General features: G+C 35.6%; 1 protein-coding gene across 1 annotated transcript in view; it reads right to left on the bottom strand.

The window, feature by feature from the left end:
• The window catches only part of LOC135080230 (cell adhesion molecule Dscam2), a 115,684-nt gene extending 104,204 nt beyond the window's left edge, over positions 1-11,480 (bottom strand). Inside the window, exons 1-2 of the mRNA XM_063974912.1 lie at positions 11,477-11,480; positions 7,114-7,232 (exon numbers count right to left, since the gene is read on the bottom strand). Coding sequence (XP_063830982.1) covers positions 7,114-7,232; positions 11,477-11,480 — 123 coding nt within the window. The remainder of the gene's footprint in view (positions 1-7,113; positions 7,233-11,476) is intronic.
• Between the last annotated feature and the right edge of the window lie 6,478 nt (positions 11,481-17,958).

The following is a 17,958-nucleotide window of genomic DNA, read 5'->3' as shown; positions in this document are numbered from 1 at the left end:
CTTCCCCAATACGCGCCATTTTGTCAGATCTACAGCTTGTCACATCACAAACCTAGAAATGTCACAAATTCAGCATTACTCTAAAAATTCTAACACTTGAAAACCTCTGTGAATTGTGAACAGCCAGTTGATGACGGTTCATTAACAGACTCATTTAACTCACAAATACTAAAGGATGGACTGGAAAAAGGCACACAAAAAATGACATTATCTCCCAGTTACGTTTCGGATAGGTTTATCAATTAGCTAAAAGCCCGCGCGGCTCATTATAGTCCGCGCAGCTGCGACCCGTATCCGTAGCGGAGTCCCAAACAATCGGGACTCCTGCCGTGCGTGTGCGTGCCCTTTGTCGATGGAATACCTTTTTTTCGTTGAGGTAACTGTATCTCGTTTCACGTTATATTACAAAGGTTTCAGACTAACGCAAAGTTTTTGAAGAAAAATACCTTGCATAAGGTTCATTTAAGCAAGGTATTTTTAGGTCGCAAAAACTTAGTGCGGGGCGAACGGGTCCGACACCGGTTTTCGTGACTCTTCAAGCAAAAACTACTGATGAATAGTTACAATCTATAGGTACTTACTAATACCACAATACATGGCATATAATTCTACTTGGAAAAGTCGTGGGCAAAACGTTAATATTTTCTATACACAGGCCTATACGAACTACCGTTATAATAATTACCAAATTATTGTTAGAAGAACACTCTAAAATCAACCCAACATTCTTCATAGGTAATTTAATCAATTGTAGTGTTGTGTATTCAATTTCCGCTAACCAATTACCAAAATAATTGTATTACCTATTGCAAAACTCAATTTCATTGAGGGGTTTCCTATTTGCCGTGTGTTGGCAACAAAACATATCCAACATGGAGCGAAATTAACGTCGGAGTTTCGGCATTCCAGTTCAGGTGGCGGACTTTCCCCGGGGAATCTTCGAATTCTGTCAAACTCTGCTGAATGCGTGAAGTTCTCGCAATTTCCAGGCGCGGCGCGAGTGAGCTATGCCCGCATGTTTTTGTTCTGAATAATAAATGTTGGTTCCTTATGCAATTTATATTTATAAATTTTATTGATGTTTCTAACTTTTTTATGCTTTATTTGACTCCAATCACACCTGATGTTAGGTGAGATATTTATAATCTAGGGTGGTACCTACATTGTACTAGGAAGAACCATTACCTAAAGATGAGGCCATTTGGTCTGTCCTATTAGATTTTAATGGGAGTACGTCTCCCGATTCTTTGTTTCCAAAATTTAATTATAATGAGTTTTATGTTACTCACTCGAGAAATACCTAATAGAATCTATGGACAGAAATCTACATAGTACCCACCCTATTGTATCCCCCTTCAAGTTCTTGAATTCGCGATGAAAAGTTGGTTCAACAGTTTAAAAGTTTTCTAGTGGAGTTAGCTACTTATGTCCGAAATTCTATACGTCTCGCATGAATTTTAGCATCAGCTTCGGAATCCCAGTATCTAGCCAAGTTCCTGTAGGCAGCTAGTTGCTGTCCCGGGGGAATGCTCTCAAAATTCCATCAAACTCTGGTGAATGCCAGAAGTTTGCAAAATATGGCAAGTCAGGGCGAGTTACATACTTGGCCGGCTTAAATGAGGTCACTAAGAATGAGATTTTAAACAATTTAATGGACCAACTTGAAAGTTTGTAAGTGAAAATTGGAGAATATTTCACTAAAGTGCTTAGCATCCGGGTTTTGAGAAACTTTTGTTTGGTAACGTTGCATAAATTGTTATTTACGGTTAAGCTTTAACTAATGAGATATACGTCAATAAATTATAGTTTTAAGAAGGTGTAGCAAGCTGATACCTAATAATATAATTTTCTATTTATACATATTGTGATTAAAGCATGCTTCATCAACGGCAACATAGCTTACTATTGACTACCGTTGACTTAACAAAAAAAAAATTGTAGCCGTTTAGTGGCTTTATGATTACAAAATATCTGTCGAATACCAATACAATAAAATACGCTTTAGCTTATGACAAGCTTGTTACGCAAGATTCACTCCTAACATCAGCAGTTCTCGTAGTAACCGTCAAACTTTGCCTTATCACCTTTGTGCATTGTAAAGATGAAATATGTTCAGAGCCGCCCCCCGCTGATCTGATTCAGTATTCACAAACCCGCTCGCCCAACTCAAATATAAATAAAGTTTTTCCATTCGACGGAGTTCGGGAGAAGTTTACGGCCGCGCGGACCCACCGGGAAATAAAGATACCTATGCACACTCGCGAACTTCCATAAATATGGAGGAGCCGCGTCATGTAGCTCATTATGGCACCTGAAATGTTTTGGAACTAGTTTCGATCCTGCATTTTTGACAGATTTGCAAATGTCATGGGAAACAAAGATAAGTATAGAAGACACCCTCCCGGGTCTTCTGTGAAATGGAAAAGTAGGTCAATGCTAGGTAGGTTCCACGAAACGTGCTGTAGAACTATTGACCATTGACATTTTGGACGTATTTGGAAATAAAGATCCCGCAGGACCCACCGGGAAATAAAGATATGCGCATTTGCGAACTTCCATTTAATATGGAATGGCACCCATGAACTTCGGTAAAATAGAATAGTAGGTCAGAGTTGCCATTGAAGGGCAGCTCGTGTTGAAAATTTGAAAGTAATCTAAAATATTTATCACCCTTGAAAAAGACATTTAATTTCAACAGCTCTACCCGGTGCCATTTATTGCTGTTACAATTTTATTTTGGTAAATTTATTACCTCGTATTTCATAATAAACGAGAGAAAATAATTAATATTTGGCAATGCTATTGTTAAAAGGTACTTTTATTTTAAAGTTTTTTTCAAAATGAGAGAATACACATTACTGTTTTCTAATCTAATGAAAGAATTAAATAGGATAAAATCAACATATTTCCTGACCAATAGCTTCAAACAATGTTGGTATAATATGACGTAGCTTTTATAAATACTCTTTTTCTTAGCAACACAACTATTTTTCATGATGGGAAATCCTTTCTTTCAGTATTCGAGAGAATAACCCTAAAGAGGCTTAGGATTTCGTACCTACATACGGTATATTGTACCAACTCAAGATATTTTGCTTTTCACGCTAACAATGATCCTTTTTTAAGGCTGAAGTACACTCAACAAAAGAATCTCGGCGTAATCTACTTATCGAACAATATGGTCTAAAAATAAACAAACACGCGTACGATAACCAATTATTTCCTCAGGCCCAACACTCAAGTGGCGCCTCATGGTTGGATAGTGATGTGTATCAATATAGCAAAAGGCTGCAGTGGCATTTATCGATTATAGAATAATGGATATGCCTAAATTTATTTAACTACAATTTCAATAAGTAAATGTTTTTTTTATGAATACCTATGATTAATATGAAGGATATTAATAATGTGAAGCATTCAATATTTAGTTTTATAGTTGCTTAAGTTTTGAAGTTGTGAGCCCTCTGTAAAGCAAGAAAGTTGCCTATGCCCTTCAACTACTTTAATTTTTAAAAAAATACAAACATTATGTCTGCATGTTCATTGTTCAATATTTATTAAAGACTAATTATTGTTTCATTATTTAAAAACATATTAACTAATCTCCAAAGATATACCGAAGATATGCAAGTAATAAATGCGAATTATCCTAGCGATCATAGAATGGTGAGAGCGACATTACAGTTGCAACCTGCTAAGAAAAGCCGAATATCTTATGGGAAAAATACAAATAGTAATTTGAAAAACGATAAGGAAATACACGCCTATAAGGAATCCCTTCACGACAATTTATACCATCTCATTGCTTGTCAACAGAGCTACACAGTTCAACAAATCTACGATGAAATCGTATCTGCAATAAATGACAGTCTAAAAAAAGCTCAGGGATCTCTAAAACACAGAAGTAAAGAGTCTGTGTTATCAACTAACACAAAAAAATTAATTTCGAGACGAAAAGAGCTGCAAAAAATCAAACCAAAAACAAGAAGTATGAAAAACGAACTAAAAGCTCTATACAAGCTTATAAGCAAACGCATTAAATTTGATTATAATACCCATCGTCAAAGAACTTTTGAAAAACATATTACACAGACTCGAAGTTTAAAGAGAGCTCACAAAGAATTGACTTCCCATAAAAAGTGGATAGAGGGACTTGAAGCATCAAATAAAACAACCTACAATAGAAATGAAATACTTCAGGTAGCTACAAGTTTTTATAGAGATTTATACAGGTCCAAAACACAAGAGTCTGCTCTAACCTTACCAAGAGAAACATCATCAAGAATACAAGATATAGACGTAGAAGAGGTAGCCAAGGCGATCAGTAAATTGAAGTTTGATAAAAGTCCAGGACCAGATAAAATAACAAATGAAGCTCTGAAATTGGCGCATTCCAACTTAATAATCCTTTTGACACAGCTCTTTAACTTGGTATTGAAAACAGCGACTACACCAAAACAATGGTCAGACTCAGATACAATTTTATTATACAAGAAAGGCGATCCAAATAATATAGGAAACTATCGTCCCATAAGCCTGCTACCTTCAATATATAAATTGTTTGCATCAATTTTAGAAAAAAGAATTAGAAACACTATTGAACAGCACCAACCCATAGAACAGGCAGGGTTCAGAAGAGGTTTCTCTACTGTGGATCATATCCACTCTATCGAAATGCTAATAGAAAAGTATCAAGAGTTCCAAAGGCCGCTCTACCTCGTGTTTATTGACTACCAGAAAGCTTTCGATTCCGTGTACCACCACTCAATATGGGAAGCTCTACAATCGCAAAATATTGAAACTGAATATCTGAAGGTTCTACAAAATATCTATCTGAATTGTAACAGCAGAGTGAGACTAGAGACGACAGGACCTCCAATAGCTATTGAAAGAGGAGTCAGACAGGGTGACCCTCTATCACCAACAATTTTTATAGCAGTGCTGCAATGGGTCATCGGAAATCTGGACTGGGGTAGAATCGGCTTAAATATAGATAACCAATACATTAGTCACTTGAGATTCGCCGACGATATTGTCTTAGCGTCCGAAAATACAACAGAATTGCAATCGATGATAAATGCTCTACACGCGGCAAGTCAACAGGTTGGCTTGGAAATAAATCGTAGCAAAACCAATATAATGACGAACCACAACAAAACTTCAGTTTACCTGGGAAATGAAATGCTAGAGTATGTTGACACTTATATATATCTGGGCAAACAAATGTCATTTCATAAGCAGAGAAACGAACAAGAAATAGAAAGAAGAGTTGCAAATGCATGGAAGAAATTTTGGACGTTAAAAGAAATTATGAAAAGTGAAATGCCAACTAAGATTAAACAGATAGTCATGGATACCTGTATTCTCCCATCGCTAACATACGCCAGTCAAACTTGGAAATTTACAAATAGAGTAGAAATGAAAATCAGAACCTGTCAACGGAGTATGGAGAGAAGCTTATTAAAAGTTAAAAAAATCCAAAAAATACCACACCAAGATATTAGGAAAAAGACAAAAGTCACAGATGCGCTATGTTATAGCAAGAAACTGAAGTGGCGCTGGGCCGGCCACATAGCTCGTCTGACAGATAATCGTTGGACTAAGCGATTAACTTCTTGGCTGGGTCCATCGGGTACAAGAAAGAGAGGAAGACCAACTACGCGATGGGCTAACGACATAGTGCAAGTGGCTGGCGAGCAATGGATGAACGTGGCAGGCGACAGGGACACTTGGCATTCTCTAGAGGAGGCCTTCACCTCCAACTAACGGGGGGTTCTTACTTCTTTTTTTGCTCAATAATAAAGTAACTTCTAAATATTAGTATGTTAATTATTAGCATGTTTATTAGTTTTATTAGCATGTTTATTAGTTTTATTGTTAATTTTGTGTATAGTAAGAAATAAAAGGCTTTTTTATTTTTATTATTATTTATTATTTAAAAACACCAAAATCTATGCCACAATAAAAATGCCGTCATTCTACATACATACTGCCTATTCAGTATTGTCATTACACGTAAATTAAGTTATCGATAAACTATCGAGTGTTCAAACGCGCATCACTATGAGAAAAGTCAAGACGATGCAAAGATCTAGAGGACAGGAGCTCGAGATTTGTTTATTCCTATAGAAAAAAATCTCGGAGGCGAAGACAAATTGGGGGTATTCCCTTTAGCCCTCCCACTGTGTCCCAATTTGTTATTGGCCCGCTCCATTAGTTCCATGGATTTGGGGATGGAATTAAATGAAGAACGGAATCCTCACGGCTTTAAAGGTCAATTTGAATAGCAAAGAAGTTACTTTTGATTAACTAGGGAAAGGGCGCTTAACGGAATTATCGGGCCCTTTTTGTAGGGAATAAGTGAAGTTTGTTTTGGTAGCGTGACTAAATTTACGACGTATAAGATTATCCTTAAACTCTAGTCATTTAAAATTAAATTATGAGTTCTTGTGATACTACCCATTGCAGGTTCACAGAAAGTAGGTACGTCTACAGACTCCTAAATCTAACACTAAAGTAAATATGTACATAGCTAATTGCTACTTGGAAAATCTACACCAGTTAAACGTAAATACTACTTATTTGACTGTTTCTGCTTTAGTGTTAACCTCACTGGATGTATGATTTTCTTTAAAACGAGCTTTATTTACTTTATAGTGCGCAAATTACTTTGATCCCGCTTACCTCGAGTAACGCTAAATATACAGTTGTATTTTCACCAGTCTTGTAGTCGACGGAGATTGAACTACTCGAGGGTCAGTAGCCGGCGATGCCGACACCGTTAGCCTATTGTCATCTATAAAGCTTAAGAAAAGCTTTTGTGGCGGTCAAGCTGTAGATCCTGGCTACACAGGTGTTGCAGTGGTGGGAACGAGAGGTGGGAAAGCCCTTTGACCTATTAATCGTGATGATGTAACTGTGGCTTATCTGTGGCTTATGGTGATCTCGTGGTGGCATAGCTTAACATGACACCGGTGTCCTTGCTGAACTCATAATGTGGGAGCCTGATGCGCTCTTTGATGGGCAATGAGTAGCGAGTCTCCGACGATGCCCAAACTGCTAGGAAGCAGTAGGCTTCCTAAGAATAATCGTGGTAATGAAGCTGTAGCTTACCTGGTAATCTCCCCGGGTGGCACAGCTCAGCATGACACCGGTGTCGTTGCTGAACTCCACATGATGGGGAGGCTCTGTGATGGACAGCGAGCGGCGTGGCTCCGGCGATGCCCGAACTGCTGCAACAAACGGTATTATTTATTTATGTTGACAGATCCTTTTTTTACCAGTAAATTGATACAATAATAAGTACATAATAATAGTCAAAAGCTCTTCGTTTTATTATTAGTACTTCAACGGCGTCAGCACGAGATTTACGCAACAATAAAATTTACGTTTGTGTATTGTAAAATCACGTGGCTATAACATAGTACTCATTACTACTACTCATACTCAATTGTGTTTGAAGCTTATTGTAATATCTATAATAAATCATTAAAAGTCCTTATCCTTTTATTATAAATCATAAACATAGGTATGCTACGTCATAAAGTAAAGTATAAATTGTTTGGCACGAGGATCTCTAGAACATTAACAAAATGGACCCAAAAGCAAACCAACATTCAGTTAAAACTACCCAACCATTCGGTCCACATTAGAAAAGTAGCTCGCCGATCGCACAGAAATGTATTATAATATAAATTACGTTCCAGGAAATTCCCGTTCATTCAGTATTAAGCTATGAAAGCCAGGTGAGTTTCCGCGTGACATCACGCTCCGTGACCGGCCCGTGATCGCCGCGTTAGCCTCTAATGGAATAAGGCTCGTTCCTAAGATGGCGAATTACCAGTATTACCACATATACACACGTCTACAACGCACAATCGACCTTATCCTCTAGTAAATACCCACTAAAAACGATCGGCAGACATCCCGCTGATGTTGTAGGTAAAGGGGATATGTGACGTCCTGAATTATGTGGGTAGTAGAATTATAGCGTCTATTCCTGAATTTAGGTGTTAATAAGCCATTCAGGATCAACCCTCGCCGTACGTTTAATGTTGGAGTTTCGCTGACTGAATAGTTTATAAACATTTGTGACGTTAATGGAAATTGAAGTTCAAACTATGAATGTGATTCAAACATCGCATTCAAACTGTTTACTACAGATTAGAATAGAAATAAAGTGATATTATTTAGTTGGGAGCGCTTTTGTTTGCTCTTTTGACTATCATATTCATAAACCAATGAATGGAACAACTACAACTAGTTCAGTCAAAACCAGAAAAATACTTCTCGACAAAAGCTACTTACTGTGCTGCCAAAAGTATATTGGTTTTAGCTATTATATTCAGACATCAAAACTGTAGTGCATAAGAAGAGTGGATTGAATAACTCAACTTCATTGCTTGATTCAATAAAAAGATATGAGGAAAATAATATTTTATTTCAAAAACATTTCACTATTGCAACCATGGCTTTGCTAGCGTAAGCGTAGACTATAACTATCGCCCGCGACTTTCCTCGCTTAGATTTTCTCTTACACAGAAAGTCTTGTTTGTTTTGTTTGAAAACTATTTATTACCAAAAGCGTAATGATGAGTTTTCATATCGCTAGCTTAAGAAATGATCGATTCGCTAAACAAACTTTCATCCCTTCAATTAAGCGACGGAAAGTTGCCAAAGTCCAGCTCTATATCAGAGCTCCAATTTTGATGAGTTGGTAAACCACGGAATCAATGTTGATAAGTTCTGTTGCGAAAAGGTAACAGACATACAAATACAGTTTATATGTACGAGTATAATAGGTACCAGGTTTGATTTTAAAGTAACAACAAAGTAAGCTAATCTAACATTTCAACGTATTAATTTGTAACCTTCAATTAGAACTATAATCGTTGCTCATTCATTACAGGCCAATTAGCCGACGCGACGCGACGCGGCGTCGCCGCGAGATTGAACGGAAATCGAACTGCGGTCTGCGGCGGCTGCGGCCGACAACAGTGCAGATAGCGTCGTGCAATGGCATCTGCAGATTAAACTGTCGTGATAGAGGGCGTTGAAGTGGGACAAAAAAGTGGGAATAAAATATGTACAAACAACTGCTCGTTAGACAAAATTATTGTCGCAAAATCGCCTTTGTTTCTATGCACTTATTAAAATGTTTTGTTAAGAATGATGTGCTAAACGGTGCCCCGTCATCTGTACCTACATAGTTTTTTTTTTTACTTTTACGACACGTTAAGCTCAATATTGGTGTCGTATGCAGTTGTTTATGAGGTGACTTTGAAGTTAGTAGTATGTACGATAAAGGCGCTATCTCACTGGGCATATTCTTCGTAGCATTGCCGTAGTCTCCGTAGTATGACTACGACGCTTGCTACGAAAATATGACGTGATAAACTGTTATTGTATATTTAAAAAATGTTATTTATTGATAGGTTAACTGGATGAAAATGTCATATGGTAATAGGTTCATCTTTTGAACCCTGTTTAATTTGCAAATAATTTTAAAAGAAATAAACAAAAAACATTGTATCATTTATATCTGGCGGAAGTATGATTAATCCCATCTAGTCATAAGCTATTGAATACAAGTTTTATCTTCAGTAATCCCGAAGATGTCTGAGGGATTTTTCATTGAGCTTACAGCTGCATCTCTAGAAGCGCAGACACAATCGCCGTGTTCTGATTGCCCCATTCAAGCATTGCTGCTAAGAGTCGTTAATTCGCGATGCGACAAGGATTTTATGGATTTATTTTATCCTAGTAACTTACTGAAATATCGTCCATCAAAAATGTTAAATCTTTTAAGTCAACTTTAACGTGACTGTAGACATGATAATATTATTTTTCGGCTTCAGTTATTAATCGCTTTGTCCTCATGTCACGTACAAAACGGAAGATTAATTTCAATAATCGAAATCGATTAAGGCAAGCAGCAGTCAATGCTACAATTTGCTACGGCACTTGCAGGTGCTACGAATGTGATCCATATAGGTGCCAACTATCTTACCTAATTAAATTACTCAATTGCGGAGTTCTAATTGACCTCATTCAGGTGCGATTGCGGTCAAATACCTGCCTTGTCTTGCATAAAAAAAATCAAATCCTTAAAAGCTTGATGAAAATATAACGACTATTGCAAGCAGCAGTCAGCGCTACGATTTGCTACGACACTTGTAGGTGCTACGAACGTAATAGGTAAAAATTCCAACTACCTTACCTAGCTAATTATTTAAAGTTGTGAACTTTAATAAACGGTATAATACAGCGCCAAACTTCTTTCAATAGGTCTATTGTGATTGCCATTGGCATCTACATATTCCTTAAGCCGCAAGATGGAGCTTTAGTATAGGAATTGGCTGTGGCTGTAGATGTGCGTCCTCAATCGCGGAGTTCTGATTGCCCCCATTCAGACCCCGCGCTGGAGTCGGTAATCCGCGCTGCGACCGAGATTTTAAGGATTTGGATGATAACTTACTGTGAAGTTTGACGGCGAATATAATACAGAAAGTTTCGATGGCGGGAATATGCACGGACTGTACTACGATTCAGCATACTGTATCTGGTTTTGAATAGGTAATTTAACTTTAGGTTGTATGGTTTTAAGTAAAAGCTTAATACCTATGCACTTTAATTTTTTTTGTGCATTTTTCACCGAATAAACATGTATTTCAGTATTCATCTAGAATTTTTCTTTAGGGAACTTATATAAAATGTTTACAGAACATTCTTTAATATAAAGGAGATTTTGTATAGATGAAAATATGTTCTTTGTATCCAAAGTAAAACCCACGCTCCATAAATGAATACTCGTATATCATTTCAAAAGTTTGATTCCAAAAATAGAAACTTTGACTTTGATCCGTGTTTCCATACGAGGATTTCTTAAAATTGCCTTTAGTATGAATTGGTGCGCGCCATATCCCCAAGATAGGTGTAATCTACTGTTTTTAATCGTAAACAATTCAGAAATACCTAAATTAGCCTGAAGGGATATTGGAATCTGAGCAGACTCTAAAGCAAATATTTGTCAATAGAATCTGGTATGAAGGTAAACATAACAATAATTACTAATTAGTATGTAGGTACACTTGTAACATTATACCTTGAAGCGATCAACCCTACAGGCAATCTACCTACGTCAATTGTATTTTGAAAGATGATTCTTACCTTAATGAATCTGTATTAACAAACATAAATCTACACTCAAGAATAGTTTTGAGATTGTGATTGGTCTTGTCTTCATTATCATAGTCAGCCTAAAGTCCATTGCTTTACATCCTCAATATGCGTCATTTTCATCTATCTTCTATTTTTTATTTTTTTCGGTTCCACCTGACATTGGTTGACAATATAAAAATATTTTGTCTTCACAATAAAAATATACCTGAAGCATTTCATTTAGGTAATCTAAACCTATTTTTTTACCAAGTTAGGTGTTGACCAGACATCCTCATCTCTCCATGTCAAAACGTACCCATTTTTCCTATAAGAAAAGAAACATTCCACAGCCCTACTACTTACATTCAACCCACCACTGCCTCCATGAAAGGGTACAGCGTAAAGTCAGCGGCTATCGCTCATTAGCAACACAATGCGTGCACAATACCGCTGTTTATAATTATGCCGATATACCTGGCTGCCGGAGCTTCAATGAACGAGGAAGATCTTAATTTTTCTTTTGCTCGTAAGTAGCAGTGAAAATTATAGTCTCTACCTATATTCTATTGTGATTTCTTTTTTATAGTTTTATTATTAGCATTTTCTTGTAACACTCGTAACTTTATATTTATGAGTTACACGTTCATGAAGTAATGTTTGACTATTATATTTTTTTAATTATTTTATTTAAGAATCGATTTCCCACCACACTGGATTGTTGATAAAATAAACTTTTTAGCGGATTGCTTTTACATTTTATTGTATTCTAATCATTTATTTTTCTTGTAACTTTTTTGGATTTTTTACTGCGAAATACTTACTTACTTTAGAAATTTCAATTGTTTAGTCTACATAGTTAGTGTTGTGTTTTAATTAGAATTAACGTGAGACTTTGCATGCCTAAATTATGATAATTAACTTTAAATATAACCTAAGTAGATACTAACTTAATAATAATTTAGAATTTAACTAAAGCCAGTCGAATATAGCTCTCATAACAAACTTCCCCAATATTCAGTAATATTTGATAACATGAGCAGCCAATAAATTCATACTCTACCCGCATAAATATCCCATATAGATATAATAAAATTTATCGCCACACGAAGCTTTACCTTATCGTTCCAATTTGCCAATCGCAATAATAAAATATAGAAGATTCGATTACCTTTAGCTTCATTGTTTTTTTATTGGACTTAGAAAAAAATGGCAATGCGAGTATTAGAAATCCACAGTAAGTTTTTAAAATTGTAATCTTTACGTGAGATCGAGTCTGCGGTAGATATAATATTATGTATTTATGTCTTAGCAATTATGAGATAATAGCAAACTAGAGAGTTCAAAGTAAAGACTTATTAAAGAATAGTACAGACTAACTTTATAAAACTAATAACTTTCCAAAAACATCTCCAATTCTTGACAAACATTTTTGACTGGCATATCTCGCCACTAAGCCACACTTAACTCTGCAGAGAAGCTAAGTAAATAAATCAGAAAACAGAACTCGTTTTCATATTTTTTTTATAATCCATATTTCCTATGTCCTTTAAAGTAATGCAGTCAATAAAGATGGATGCATCCCAAATTAAGTTGCCAAAATAAGCAAACCACCCAGATTCTTTCTAAGAACAACCAACCCTAATGAGTTTCTGTTTTTATTCTAAAGATTTGTTAGAGAAAATTATCTCTATAAATTATTATGCGTATCTAGAACAACAGTAGTTTGCCCTTGTGGTAGGTTACAGACTTTTTGTAGGTGTTGAGTATTCATCAAGTGATCAAGTCGTGAGAGCAGAGCAGGAGTCATGGTCATGTCACTTAACTCTTTTTCTTCTATAATAAAATGATGTCGTGCCACTTGTTATTATCTTTTCAAAAGCAAAAAGTTTTTTTACAAACTTTCGCCTACAACAGCTTAAGCTTCGTAATAAACTAAGGCTGAGTTGCACCACCTTTCTTTGACCGTAACTATAACGATAACCGGTGTTTTTGTATGGTGTTTGACAGATTTTTGACGATTGTTATAGTTAAAGTAAGATGGTGCAACCCAGCCTAAATGCCGACATGTAACAGACAGATAGAGCAACATTAGAATTTTTAACATTTTAGTATTCGTCAAATACGTCCACTCTTCGACTAAAGCCTCCCCTAAGGATTTCCACGAGCCCTGCCTTGATGCCCGCATTCAGGAGCCTTCTGCAACATAAGTTAGTAAGTATGGATTGCAAAATAAAATAAAGAGAGCCTTTACATACGTGCATGAGTGCCACTTGGTCGCACGTGCGAACTTTTTCATTGGACAATAATCGTTTGGTTTTTCCATTTCACAGTCGTATGCAGAACTACAACTCTACCGAAACAACGATTATTTTCATCCGATTTCAGCGGCGGTCGTGGACATTTTATTGTTAAAATGTCGATATTTTATTGCTAACGTGAACATTCTCGACGTCAATAGTGACATTATTATAATTAACTATCTCGGTTATACTCGTATTATTGGAATCGTTTGGATTTCGATACTTTGCATATTATCTACTTATTTATCGTTTTATTCTCAGTTATAGTGAAAAACGTATACCAATTTCAATTCTCAGCGGTTTAAAATAAACTAGTTTCCTTGAAACTTACATGTTACCATGAAATGTTGGAATTAAGTATAGTAAAATTCTATACCTCAAATGGGATTGGAAAACAGGATCTTTGCTAGCAGAATGACTCTGAATACTGAGCTACAAGAGATATCCAAGTGTAAGATAAAATTGTCGGTTCCATCCAAAGGAGGCTGTCGATTTATCAAGTGAAAATCATAAATAGAGCATAATAAACATTTATTTTGCTGCCACATCAAAATACATTCATATCACATATAGTCAATAAGTACATATTTTGATCTCAATAGAATCAAAATTAGTATCCGAATTATTACTGAAGAATCATCAAAAGTAAAAAAGCAAAAAGGTCCACATCTCATTGTCTTGTCTTGTGACCACATAATGTCTTGTGACCACATGACGCTGATTGGCTATTGGCTATACCTACCTATTATCATGGCCTAAGTCATCATTATAGTGTGATCCGTCCGTAAGGTAATTACTTAATTGACTGTCTCAATTCGCTTGATTGCTACATAAACGGAAGCTGCTTAACTAAGAGGTGCTATCAAATGTAGTTAAGCACCTTTTGCAGCCTTCGGTGTTACAATGGCTGTATAACAATGAGCAGTCAAAACGATCGGCACGACACTGCCATTTAGAACCAATTTCGTAATGAAACTTGATTTCCAATATTTATATTCCTGATGAACATTCGCCGGTACAATAAAATTTGAGTGTCACGAATAAAACAAATGAAGAGTTATTTTAATTATTATTGACCAAAAATTACAAGTATCAATTGAGTTGACAAACAATGACGTCATCAGTATTGCTACGAGTATCCAACGTTAATGATTAACCGCTTTTTGTCATCTCATAGAAATTACGAGTATGTCAATTGAATTTCTGCGTCATTGATTTACCCAATGAATTGATGTTTGTTTTTAATAACTATTGAAATAGTGTTCTCTCTCTATCCTGAAACATGCAGGTATTATGGCTGTCACCACCACCAACTATATCCACTCACAAGGAGGACAGACGACCTCACAAAGGTAGCAAGATTTTTACATCGCTCGGTTGGTAGCTGCTTGCATCCTGGCCGCTACCAACCGAGCGATGTAAAAATCATTGGGAGAGGCCTAATGTTCAACAGTGGTGGACGTCCTATGGCTGAAAATGATGTTGATACTCGTAGCAGTTCAAAGTAACTCACCAATAGGTATAGTATTACATTGGCAGAGTATTTTGTATTGTAGAGTAGAGTAGTTTCAACCTCATCTGCGGTTTCAAGTCCCACAATGGCCGCTCGAGACGGTGATCAGACTCCGCCGTTCCATTTTGATAATTACACCTCTTTACTTGAGTATAGCTTTTGGCTTCGGCTTTCGACGCGTGGGTTTTACTTTGTCACAAAAAATAATATAGAGTACCATTTGACGCGGACGTGATTTAATATGTTTTTTTGGTTTGGGTTTTTATTTTTTAGAAAAGTTTGATCTAATGATTAGATTAGTTTATTTCAATGTATAATATTTTAATTTTGTTTTGGGGACTTACCTTTATAAAAATATCACGATTAGTCACTAATCGATAATACAATAAAAAATGGTTTGATAAATTTTGTTTTCATCTTTTCAGTTTTTTAACGTAACTATTAATAAACACTCAATGAAAGTATGTGAGTAGGTAAGTTACAGATCTTCTAACAGACGAAAATGAAGATTAATATAACATTTTGAACACAAATTAGGATAATAAAACATGTAAATTATGATAATAAAGGCTATGTTTTAAGTAAGAGTGATTTCACGCCCACGCTGAGAATTTTAGCAGCGTTGCTTGTCAAAATTAATCAACACCCGAGACGAGAATGTAGTAAATGTAAACGTATTACAGTCAGCGTTAAATATTTCGAGACACCCAAAGTGGCCAAAAAGGACAACACAACCTTATTCCAATTGTAACAAAGTCGTGTTGCGAACTATTTGGCTACTTTGGGTGTCACAAACTATTTGACGCTCACTGTACAGAACACTCAACGTCTTTGCAAGTTAATCGTGTCTGAACTATTTGGATAAGTGCCATTAGGATTACTTAAGGCGTGAATTAAATTTAATACGTACTATTAAGATATTCTGCTGGGCAATTGTCCTAGCCCTAAAGGGCATACTTCTCAAAACGACTTAATACAAGTAGGCTCAAATGTTTGTTTTGGTCATATAAAAATGCACCCCTCACCATTTTTAAGAAGAAAATAAAATGAAACATAAAACTTAAAGAGAAGACCTTACTTAGGATTTTGAAAAAAAAAAAAAAACAGAATGAATCTCCTATTTTTCGTTATATTATTTTCTTACACCAAAATTGCCACAAAGTTAACGCTTAGAATGCTTTCTGTAGAATCGCTCTTATTATCACAGTTATAAAAAGAGCCGTCGAAGCTTTACTAAAAGCACAAAGAAAATAACTTGCTAAGTGTTACAAAATTGAGCATAACATTGGTTACTCCACAAGAACAACACCATTCTACCCTTTTCCCTTCCTCATTTAACCCGTTCGCTGCCAAACCTCAGGCTAATGCCCCGTATAATTCCTACAAAATTTAAAGCTGTCTTCCGTCGAATGTTCAGAACATGTCTATTACGTTGTGGTTGTATTACATAACCCAAATTGATTTATACAAGAGAAGCTGAAGAAACGCAATAAATCCAGAATTGCCTGAGGTTTTAAAATAAATGTGAACAAGCTCGGTTCGTGAAATTTTGTTACTCTTATTTTGCAAATATTTGGATTATAGGGCTGGTCTGTGGTCCAAGTGATAAAATAAAGAATCTCTCAGTCAATTAGTTAATATACAGAGTGTAAGATAGAGTTTATGAAAAACTGTTGATAATGACTAGATCAAAGTCTCAAAATCGATATAATGAGTCTTTTTTCTTGGAAATGACAATTTTCTTTGCTCCAATGTATCAGTAATTATTTATTTATTTATTTATAATATGTTGTTAGATTGCTTACGTGTTTGTAGATTGTGGTCAGCAAAATTTGGTTGTCTTTGTCTAATAGTAAATTGATGATAATACTATTTAAATCAATAAAGCATTACCATAACATCTTTCAAATACTTTCTTTATTAAATTAAAACCACTTGTCCCTTACTATTATTATTACCAGCTGATGTTCAAAGAATAAATGTTCTCAGATCATCTCGCCGTTAAGCAAATTGGCGATCATAAATCATTGAACAAAGCGTTCCCGAATGTAATCATTTCTAATTACACTGCAGTCAGTCTTAAGCCCCGAAACACTCTTCCCCCAAATTGGGCATTATTCGTTATCACTTTGGACTTCAGTACCTTGCTTTATGAAATCTTCGAGTAGATTATAAATTGTAATAATTGAAAACTAGTTTGTAATTTGTCAACTATCTTTTTAGCAATAATACAAACGATATCACATCTTTAGCTTGATGGCGAGCTAATGGGGGCGATTTTGCAATATAAATAAACAAATCTGATGTACTTGCTAAGTATTTAGTGAATTCTTTTTCAAATAAAGCTCCAATATAAGGAAGTTTACTGAAGCATTTTTATGGAAATTAACAAAAAATCACAATGATCCAATTTAGTACAAAGGCTTAATTAATGCAATCCGCCTCGTTCAATAATGTAAATAAAAACACAGAATTTGCGGTCACTGAGTGCGGTCCGAGAGAAAAACAGAGTAACCGGCGCGTGTCAACCCTAAGGGTAGGCCGTGCCTATCGCGGCTGACCTACTTTATTTAGGATTTACCCCTATTCTGTAGGGATGTGCTTTAGCTGCCTGCCACTAGTGGGCAAAACAATGGGTAAAAAGTATAATAAAACTAAACTGAAAAAAAAAAAGAAATTGGAAAATAGACTAAAAAGATGTTATTAAAGCTACTTCGTATCTTGGTATTAAAAAGGAACTTCTATTTCATTTTGCTATCCAATTTGTAGCTCTAATATTTTTCTCTCCATATTTCTTTTCATTTTACCCACTGAGACTAAATTGCGAACAATAGAAAGTGTCTGCTAGATAAGAAATTGAGTTTTTTTACGTTAGTTCAAAGCTAAGATTACGTTAGTATATTTGTACTGGTTTTTTTGACCTAGATTCTAGAACACAATAAAATTACCTTCGTGTAATAATAGTTATAATAATCGGCTTGACAA

Source organism: Ostrinia nubilalis, chromosome 17 (genome assembly GCF_963855985.1).
Source record: "Ostrinia nubilalis chromosome 17, ilOstNubi1.1, whole genome shotgun sequence".
NCBI lineage: Eukaryota > Metazoa > Arthropoda > Insecta > Lepidoptera > Crambidae > Ostrinia > Ostrinia nubilalis.
Note: the sequence above shows the minus strand (reverse complement) of the source record. Positions and strands in the feature narration are given on the sequence as shown.